This window comes from Cervus canadensis, chromosome 2 (assembly GCF_019320065.1).
Source record: "Cervus canadensis isolate Bull #8, Minnesota chromosome 2, ASM1932006v1, whole genome shotgun sequence".
Lineage (NCBI taxonomy): Eukaryota > Metazoa > Chordata > Mammalia > Artiodactyla > Cervidae > Cervus > Cervus canadensis.
In genome coordinates this window covers 49,340,364-49,350,658 of record NC_057387.1, presented here as the reverse complement: position 1 = coordinate 49,350,658, position 10,295 = coordinate 49,340,364, and the positions used below count along the sequence as shown (strand labels likewise).

The 10,295-nt window shown below is 41.2% G+C and overlaps 1 protein-coding gene across 2 annotated transcripts in view; it reads right to left on the bottom strand.

The window, feature by feature from the left end:
- Nucleotides 1-1,645: 1,645 nt before the first annotated feature.
- Nucleotides 1,646-10,295, bottom strand: part of TGFBR3 (transforming growth factor beta receptor 3) — a 192,427-nt gene continuing 183,777 nt past the window's right edge. For both annotated transcript variants that reach the window (XM_043460676.1, XM_043460675.1), the window contains exon 17: nucleotides 1,646-5,078. In XM_043460676.1, the coding sequence (XP_043316611.1) occupies nucleotides 4,963-5,078 (116 nt within the window). In that variant the 3' untranslated portion in view covers nucleotides 1,646-4,962. The remainder of the gene's footprint in view (nucleotides 5,079-10,295) is intronic.

The window sequence follows — 10,295 nt, the reverse complement described above, 5'->3', positions numbered from 1 at the left end:
CTTGCCTGGAGAATCCCATGGACAGAGGAACCTGGTGGGCTAAAGGGTTGCCAAGAGTTAGACATGATTGAAGTGTCTGAGCATACACACGTGAGAATGATATAGTAAAGTCATCTACTGTGATGACGAATTTGTCAGTTTCTCTTTGCAATTCTGTCACTTTTTTTTTTTTCCTTTAAAGTGCTAGAATGCCAGCACACACATATACAAGGATATTAACTGCAGCAGAGTATCTCAGCAAAACTCTGAAAACAATACTTCTAAAATGTTGATCACACTGAATTGGCTGAATTCATTGCATGACATATTCTATAACCATTAAAAAGCATGAATTTGTTCTGTATCTACTAACTAGAAGGAGGTCCACATTAAATGAGAAAGGAAAGTTTCAGTGTATGTATATATATCTTTATTTCACTTCCTCTAATGGCCACCTTTTACTTTGGCAATTTAAGGAAAGTTTAGTGCACAACGGCTCCTGTGGCTCCTGCATTGCTGGTGGATTCTTTACTGCTGAGTCAGCCAGGAAGCCCGTTTCTAACCGTTCAGATCACTAATTCTTAAAAGGAGAGAAGGCAGGGATATGGGAGTGCAGTTTGTAAACATATATTCAATGTTATCATTTCATCTCTGATAGTGAAAGAAAGCTAGTCTTTTCATAGTATAAACGTTGTCTGGTCGGGGATATGCCACATAGGACTTGAGTTCTAGAGAGCTGAGAGAAGTAGGTGGGAAAGTAAGCAGATTATTCTCTTTCAACCATGCTAAGGAGGTTGAAATTTGTTCCAAAGGCAAATAGAGGAATTACTTAAAGGCTCCAAGCTGGGAAGTGATATGACTTCAGATAGCTCAAGACTCCTTTGGCTGCGTGGTGGGGAGAGAGGGTTAGAGGGGAACAGGCTAGGGAGTGGGCTTGTGCAGTGATTCAGTTTAAGAGATCATGCGTCTTAGATGCTGGGTAACAGCAGGAGGAGCAGAAATGAGTCAGTGGTTTGGAGAAAGAGGTATTCCAAAGGTAGAATAAGCTTGGATTTATTAATTTGGGGGTGTGGTAGCCAAAAAGAGTCTAGAGAGATTCCCAGGTTTCTGGCTTGGGCAGCTGGTAGATGGTGATGGCATATTGATAGAGGATGCTGGAAGCAGCACTGGGATATTTGGAGGGGATGGAAAGAGTAGATCCGAAATACATATTATTTCTCTTTCCATGCCTCCAGGAGATTGACAGAAAGCCCCTGGACGGACGCCAGGGCTGACACCCACTTCCAGGTCTCCTGCCACGTTTTTCTGAAAAGAGTGGAAGCTCCACCATGCCCCACTCTGGCCTGTCACCCCTCCCCTCTGCTGTGTGAGCCTTTAGCCTTCCCCTCCCTCCTCCTCATCAACTTGCAGCCTCTTCTGTCCATGGGATTTTCCAGGCAAGAGTACTGGAGTGGGTAGACATTTCTTCCTTCAGGGGATCTTCCTGATCCTGGGATCAAACCCAAATCTCTTGCATCTCCTGTATTGGCAAGTGGGTTCTTTACCACTGAGCCACCTGGGAAGCCCCGACACAGTTGTAGCAGATGATAAATTTAGGAGAAAGGCCATGAACAAGGGTTATATCAGCCCGAGGGGAGGATTTAATGATAACCAAGCAAGACAAAGGTTAATAATTGATATATATCTTTTTATTACGCACAGATAAAGGATTTAAAACTGTGGTTATCAAAACTATACATCTAAGCATGTTCACAAAATTGTTGACACATTGAACAGAGAAAAAGAGTACAACAGGGGTGCTCAAACTGGCCACAGGGATTTTCAGGGTACTCTTTTTACCCTCATAGATGAAAAACAGCAACAAAATCAGGCTCATTCAGGAAAAACCAGAAGAGAGAAGTATTGTATTTGGAAACTGATAATAGTCCTTTTTAGAAAAACATCTGTCGGTTTCATGAACAACCCCCAGCTAAAACAAACAGGAAAACAATCACACGCACTAGTCACCCAACAAAATGTGCTCTGTTAACACAATCAGCAGTACAACCATCACTCAAACCATGAGGTAGTTACAGTACAAAAAAGCCGGCACGCAGGTGCGCACCCCCACACACACTCACAACCACGCCCACTGCAGAACACACACAGGAAACAGGTTTACAATCTCATTACAGACAAGGAAAAGGTCTTCTGTTTTGTTTAGAAAATGCTATAGAAACAGCTTTGACAGAAGGAATTCGACTTTTCAGATACAGAGTAACGGCTGGTACACACCACATAGTAAAAAGCTGCAGGGTACTACGCAGACAATCTTCCTTGGAATTTAGAGCATTTCAACAATAGCTTTAGCATAAAACAAACAAAACAAAACGACCTCTGCAAATGAAGGGTGTAACCTGAAGCAGTAACAAAATAGTTTTCAGATAGAGAAATTTAACTGGAATATAAAAACAGTTTTAAAGAAACTTATAGGATGTGTTATAAAGTAGAGCTTATACTTTGTATTCATTAAAACTGTGAAGTATGAAGCAATTGGAAATGCTATAACAGGAAGCTAGGGAGAAAACACAGTATTTTTTAAATGTTCACTTTTTAGAAACATTTCAGAAATACTTAATGACATTCACTCTCCAATAACACAGGATCAGGTTTCATCAACATGAATTTCTTGATCTGAATAATACTTCTGGATAGTAAGACCCAAATACATAAAAGTTGACTTCTTCTTCTCTTTTAAAATCTCTTGGCCTACATCCATAAATTTGTAAATTAATTTAAAATTATTTATAAAATCATTGGCAATGCAGCATCTCTCTCAAAAATATACATTTGAATATATTACAAAAGGTTTTAAACCCTGTCCATCTAAGAATTGAATCTTTTAATACCTCTTAATAGTTAATTTTCTTTTTAACAGGATGGATAGGGATTTTTAAAAAGCAAAGAACTGATCAAAAGAATTCACAGTAACTGAAATTAAACATTTCATATGGAGTAACTTAAATTTATCTAAAACACTTAAATATATCTTTATACACAGATTTTTGTAGTAAAATATAGCTATAAGTGACTTAAAGACTCTAGTCTTCTTTGAAGACATCTTTAAACTTTCTTATACATAGAATATGCTAAAACAATACATTCTGCTGAAGGTTAGGCAAAGCGCATTATTTTCAAACACAGGTAGCATAATCTAAGTCCTCCATGCTGATACCTTTATGTTAAAAATATAGTTAACCAAAGGCAATTTTTTTTTTCTAATACCCTATCCTTATTTGTAGAAATCTGCAAGATTATCAGTGTAGATAGCCTGGAAATCTTAACCCTCAATCTGTTTTGGTTAAAATCATCGTGATTGAACGTTTATAACTATCAAATCAATCGGAGCAGGACTCTATAGTGGGGCAACAATGACTGTCAATCTCCTCCTATTTGCCTTGTAGACACTGCCCTCCAGTCTCAGGCAACACCAACATTTCCTCCCTAAGGCTCCATTCACAGAAAATCAGGCACAGCTTCCTTATTTTAAGAGCATTTAAATTTGCTTGTGAGTATTTTAGCCTGTAGAATCTAGCCTGTTCTATTTGTAGAGTTCTGAGTTGTTTGGGAGAATTCTGGTAAAAGAATAATATTTACTGGCAATCAAGTTATCTTCAGTAGTAAGTGATTCGGCATGGACGCTTTCCTCTGGCATTGTTTTTTTATTTTTTAACATAGAGGTATCAGTTGAGCTTATTTTAGCTGCAAAGTGGCATATTATTGATACTCCATTTTAATAAAATTTACCTCAAATTCTTTTCGAGTTTGGTGATATATTTAAGGCAAGAAAACTAAAGCATCCAAATGAGTGCCTTTTCCCATATCTCATCACTTTCTTGGCAGAATTGGTGACACTGTTCAGATAACCAACAGAAAACCAAAAGAATCTGCCATACATTTGCAACATAATAAGAGCTTGGTGCTTACAAAAGAGTCTTTTAAAAAGGCTGACATGTTTTGCATGGAAACACTAATTCTCCCAACAATGTTTAAGAATAAACAGCTCTGAAGGTGTAGGACATTTTCTAAATGGGAATGAATTTTCTCTTCTTCAACTGAAAAAACAAAAGTGCCAAATGACATATAACATACGTGTACTGGTATATATATCACTGTGCAAATTCCTCCTCCGCTTTACAAGAGAATTTGCCCCTGTTTACACATTAATTTAGTAGAGCACAGTGTCATAAATGGGCAGAAATCTGCAGTCCCAGATTTTGGCCATTTTCAATTTCTATATGCCTATAAAGAAATACAAACTTTGCGTTAAGACATTTTTGCAGTTGGTGTGTGAGTGTGGGGAGGAGGAGGAAGCTGATAAGGAACTCAGCACTGGTTTTGGCCCAGGGCACAAGAAAGGAATGTTGCCTTGATGTGTGTCAGGATGCAGTCTGCGGGGGAGCACCCATCAAGCTGACCCAGCAGTCCCACAAGTGTGGCAGCAAGGTGAGAAGTGTGCATCCTGAAGGTGCAAATTTGACATGGAGGAACGCACTTAGAAAGTCCTGAAGCATTTTTTTGTTGTTGTTTTACATCTTGGTTCGGTTAGAAAATAATCTTTGGCCACATCTCCTCACTGGCTCTACTATCTGGCTATTCCTTTTACCAGCTCCTTGAATCTGGGTAAAAGGCAGGGCTCCAGATTACGGGTGTTCTTACCTGGACAGAGCAGCATTTTACAAACTGGCGTGTTTCACATTGAAAACCCCCCAGCCTGTGAGGGGCTGGTGGAGAAGGCCACCACCTTAGCTTTCTCACATGAATCTAGTGTGTTACAGAAGTCCAGGGGGCCCGATTATGTCAGCCCTGGGTGGGGGGTGAACACAACAGGTGATGGTTACACTGAAATCCACTCTCTTTACAAGGGAACGGCAGCTGAGCCTTCTGGGCCTGGAATCGGGCCGCGGCGCGGGCCCCCGGCCTGCCCCGGTGGCGGCGGGCAGGCTAGGCCGTGCTGCTGGAACAGGGCGTGCTCTGCGTGCTGCCGATGCTGTGGGCCGCACTGCTGTTCTCGGACGCCGGCGGGGACGTGGGCACCGGCTGCCTTCCTGCGGTCTCCCCTGCAGTCAGGGCAGAAAGGGACAGACGCATGTTACATGTGTGCACTTCTGAAAAGACCATTTCATCTGGGGCTCTTCTCAACCACGGGCAGAAGCAGCTAGATCAGAAGGCTTCCCATCCCGATGCTGTTTCTGCTTGTTGCCATTTTGTTTTGTTTTTAAAGCCCCTTGCACAGGGAAAAGAGAATGTTTTCAAGGTGACTGACAGACAGTTAATCAGGGCAAAGACCCCCTAGTAGTTGAGGATGAATGCCCAGGATTTCAGCGCCTACAACCTGTCATCTGTACTGTGTGATCCAACTGACCAGCACCTGTATTCAGAGAACATCTCCTCTCATAAAGGTATCAGAGGGTTTGGAGAATGAGACCTTTAAACTGTAATGAGATCACCTTGGCAATTTGGAGGCCTTTTTCTGAATACACCTGGTCAACATAGGGGTGGTGATGCCGAGATTTCGCCCTAGCTGTAGCAGAGAGTGCTATGTGATGAGCCCAGGACCCACACCTGAGAAATGGAGGTGGGAGGACCCGGTGCTCAGATAAACCTTTAGAAGAAGGGGTTTAGCTGTCGCACAAGGGACTGCGGTTGTCAGGAACACCCCCTCCACCCTGAGGTTTGCAGCCTGAGTATCTCCTCACACATCAAGTACCCTACTTTTCATCACACACCCCGCTGCATTTTAGCTAAGCCCATTCCTTGCGCCAAGTGCGCGGGACTGTGGGGAGGGAGGAGGCCTTGGGTCACACACATGGTTTGCATTTAGCACAGCCAAGAGCTCTAGAGCTATCTTTTCTTCAACAAAACTGGCCTCAGAGCAGCCCTCAAAAAAATGGCTCTAGGTAGGGAAAAGCAATCAAGGCTCTCCGATGACAAACACAGCATTTTCTTTGAAAAGTCAAAGCATAAACTTCATAAACTTCTGGTCAGTGGTCTCCCCGCTCCAATGTGGGAAGCCCCAGAGGGCCAGGTCTGTTTATGAGTGAGCCTCCTCTTTCCTGTTGGCCTGAAATACACAGCTCTCTGCCGGAGATAAGCAACCCTCTGGCCTCTTCGTTAAAACAAAACACACCAGCAAAGGCTCTGCCCTCCAAGCGCAGGAACTCGGCCCGTCACTCCTCAAACACCTCTGCCAAAACAGCAGTTCCACAAAACAGACAAGCAGCTCGTGTGGTACAGCCTTCCCTGTCACCCATTTAGGAACCACCCAGAGAACAACACACATTCAGGCTTCAACCTCAGGGTCTTCACATGCTTGTTGCAATATGTGGCCCAGGCTGTACTTTCTCTGATTATCTATTCTTCTGGGATTGGAGGGATGGAGAGGGAATTTTGGGTCAATATTTCTCAGAGGCAGAGAAACACTGTATTTTCATTCTTCTTTTTTGGGGGCAATCTATATTTTGGACCCTTTCCAGCGCTGCCCTCTGCCCTTCATATGTGCATTTAATTAAAGGCAGGGACGTTTGCCTCAATGACCGTGAGTTTCTGCCAGAAATCCACTTTCCCCAGAGTGGGAACTTTCTTTCTAAAAGGAAATTAAATCTGTTAGCTATTCTGAATTCTTATGTCTATCAAAAAAAAAAAAAGCCCCAAACCTCTGGAGACTGGAACAACTCGTGATCAACTTGAAAAATTCAGCCCCCTGCCAACCCACATGTGGATCCACACCCATTCTCATTGTTATCAATTAGCAGGACTAATGTGACTATTGTGAAAGACATGTAAAAAATACCTCTTCCCAATTTAAATAAGGGATTCATCAGAAAAGCAGGAGGTAAGTCAACACACCACCCTCCCCACTTTGGCTCACCTGGGCTTCTGGCCTGATAGCAGCTAAATCAGCAAGAAGGCCTTGGCTTGTCCTACTGACAGTGAACAAGTCTGTCTCATCCCGAATGCGACATGTGCATGATTAGTCATATTCAGGAAGAGTGCCAGTACTACGCCCTGCCCAGGAAGTCTGAATATTTGCTTTCCGATGTCTATTTGCCAAATATAATTTGTTGCCATGTCAGTTTATTTTAATCATTACCCATTAAAAAGGTCTTTCAACTTCCAGAGTTTTGGAAACTCTTGTGCTGCTGATACAAAACACTGTCCAAAATGAAACCCCAAGCAAAACAAAACAAAGAAGTCCCCTATACTCAAGATTGCAGGATCCATTTCACCAGGGTGGACAAGTCAACTTAACCCAATAATCCTCTGGCTTTGAGCCAACAGTGTGCCAAGGAGAATCTTTGCCTGAGAATCTGATTGGAAATGTTGAAAACATCCTTTTTAGACTATCCCTTCTAGCCCTGGGTCTATTTTCACATGTAAGATGCGAAAGTTCTCATTATAATCAAGTTGTTAAAAAACTTTTACCTTTTGAGAAATCAAGAAAAGTTTTCTCACTGTCAGATGCAAGTGGCACTACAGAAAAATTCACCATGAGAAACAAAAGTTTAATGTGCAGATGTTTCTGCTTAAAAAGCCAACAGAGTCCCTTAGGTTTTCTGAGATGTGTCCTTTGGTTTTCTGCTCTCTAGCACAGTGACCTCTGATGTCTTAGAGCACTGACTTTTTTCAAAATATCCCTTGGGTGACAAATACAACCAGCCTCCTTCTGGAGAAGATGGGCAGTGAGGACCGCAGGGCTACGCAGAGCAGGCCCACTTAGTGAATGCAAGTTCAAGGAAGGCCCTCTGACCATGGATTTCAAACTCAGCCATCAGAAGAAATGTGTTTAGTCTTCATGCTTTGCTCCTAAAATCTCAAACCACGAAGGAAGAGACCCTTGGGAAGGAGAATGAGTAGGGAAAAGACGCATCTGGCACATGTCGTCCTCAGGAAAAGGGTGTGTTACAACAAGGATTCATCCCACTCAGCTCATGTATTAGCCTGCAGCTAAGCCTCGATATTGCCAGAGATGCCCTTAGAAACAGAAAAAAACATATTTTAAGGGACAACCTGTTTCCTTTCTTTAGTTTAGCATGGAGCTGTTCAGATCTGATTTCCTGCCACTTTTTGGCAGTTTACAACTGGATTCTTATCCCTGTTTTTTTAGCATGGCAGGTCCTAGGGAAGAAACTTTAAGATGTGAATAACATGGAGAAGCTCTATGGGGAAATAAGAATAGAAGAATTTTAAAGAAAAGTGAGAGGAATCTCAATTATTTAGCCCAAAGCAGATAGTTTGCAAATACTGGCCACAGAGAATTATTACAGAGAGGAGCAGACAGGTGTTCTTTATCTCCCTGGAGGGCAGAACATGAGGAAATGAGTTTAAATGGCAGTGATAGAGATTTCGGTCACAAGGAAGGGAACTTGCTCATTATGAGGATTGGTTAGTTATAGTGGGAATTTGCGGAATTTCTTTCTTGGGAGATATTTAAGCATTGGATTGAAAACCATGTGCCTGGGGGTGATTCATACTCAACATTACTTGACACTGCAGAGAAAACAAAGATATTTCCCTCTTAGGCCTATGTGTTGGTTGCAATTTTGTACCAATTGTCTCAATCTCTTGATATCCTAATTGCAACTATTTCACAAACTCACTCTAGTAAAGATAGTGAACTAGACCACCTTTAGAGAAGCTTTCTATCACTATTCACCATTTTCAAAAATTGCCCCTCCTCACTTTTCAAGCTAAAAGACTTTCCTTGTGCAGGCAAAACTGCAGGAGGGGTGAATTAGATGTTGTTATAAGCTATGGAGAAAGGGAGAAATGTTCCAAGGAAGGAAGCAAGATCTTTCAAAATATTCTGCTTCCCACTTTCTTTCAATATTACTGCAATGTGACCAGCCTGTTTCACACTTGCACTTTGGTTTTCCATGGGCATCTTATTTGAACTCAACCTGAGCACTTGGGTGAAAAGAGTGGATCCTGCCTTCTTTCCAGTCATACAAGGGTTTCCATCTATTCCACCTGCATCATTCTGATCCCTGTAACTTAGTCTCTTGCCTCCAACTTTAGTCACACTTTAGCTGATCTTCTTGCTGTTTCTGAATTACATTTGGGAACATGGAGAAACTTCAGACTTCTAGAAACATCTGAAGCCTCCAGACACACTCCTGATTAAAAGACATGATTCAGGTGGACCTGGGTATGTGCTTGACTTCTGCTTTAAGAACACACTGTGTATTCAACTAAGGATTGTTCAACAGAAGCCTGTTAAACAGAAGTTTACTCTCTGAAGAGAATGAAACTGTGGTTCTGGGAATGACCAACACCAGCACAATTGAGGTTAGAGAAACACAATGACAGAGGAGAACAAAATTAATGCCTACATGTTGAATGTTATGACCCCCAGAATGTTGACAGCCTGATCTATAACCTCCAAGAAGGAAATAGGAAAACCTGTTTCACAGAAAATATGATGAACTCAAGAGGAAAGATACAAAGATGTGATATCAGGAGTTCCTCAATAAAAGGCCCAGCTAGATCACCCTAAGTGAAGTTCAAAATCAATATGTTTCCACCCACAAGCTCAGAACTTCCCTATTTTAAAATAATTCTATATTAATATTCTCAGAGAGATAAGATATTGTACCCATAAGATAAGAGTAGGACATGTTTCTTTAATTCATGGGAAAAACTTCTTGGAATTAACAAACTTGAAGGCAATATTAAAAATGCAATAAGAAACTGAAAGATAAAAATGAAGACATCTCCTAGAAAAGAAAGGAAAAATATGGAAAACAGAAAAGGAGAATTACAGCACAATTCAAGAAGTTCAACTTTCAAATAAGAAGATTTCTAGAATGAGAGAATAGAAAAAACATGGGCAAGAAAAAATAAATAATTCTAAAAAATCTCAACAATAAAGGACATAGTTTCCAGACTGAAAGGCCTCAATTAATGCCCAGCATAATGAATGAAAATACTCCTACATCAAGCAGTATCATTGTTAAGTTTCTTCCAGAGAGAAAAAGAAAGAAACAGATTAGGAATCTGAATGACTGAATTTCCCAAAAGCAATCTTCAGATCTAAAAGTCAGTGAGGTACGCTTTCAAAATTCTGAAGAAAAAACACTTGAAGTCTAAAATTCTATACCATGGCAAACTATCTATTAATGTTTATATAAAATGAGGCTATTTTCAGACATGCAAATGATATTTTCATACATGTGAAAAACATTTCTCTCTTATGTTCCCTTTAAATGAAGAGGAGGACGACACAGGATCCATGACACAGGACATCTACAACTCAAAAGTATTGAGGAAAATGAGTC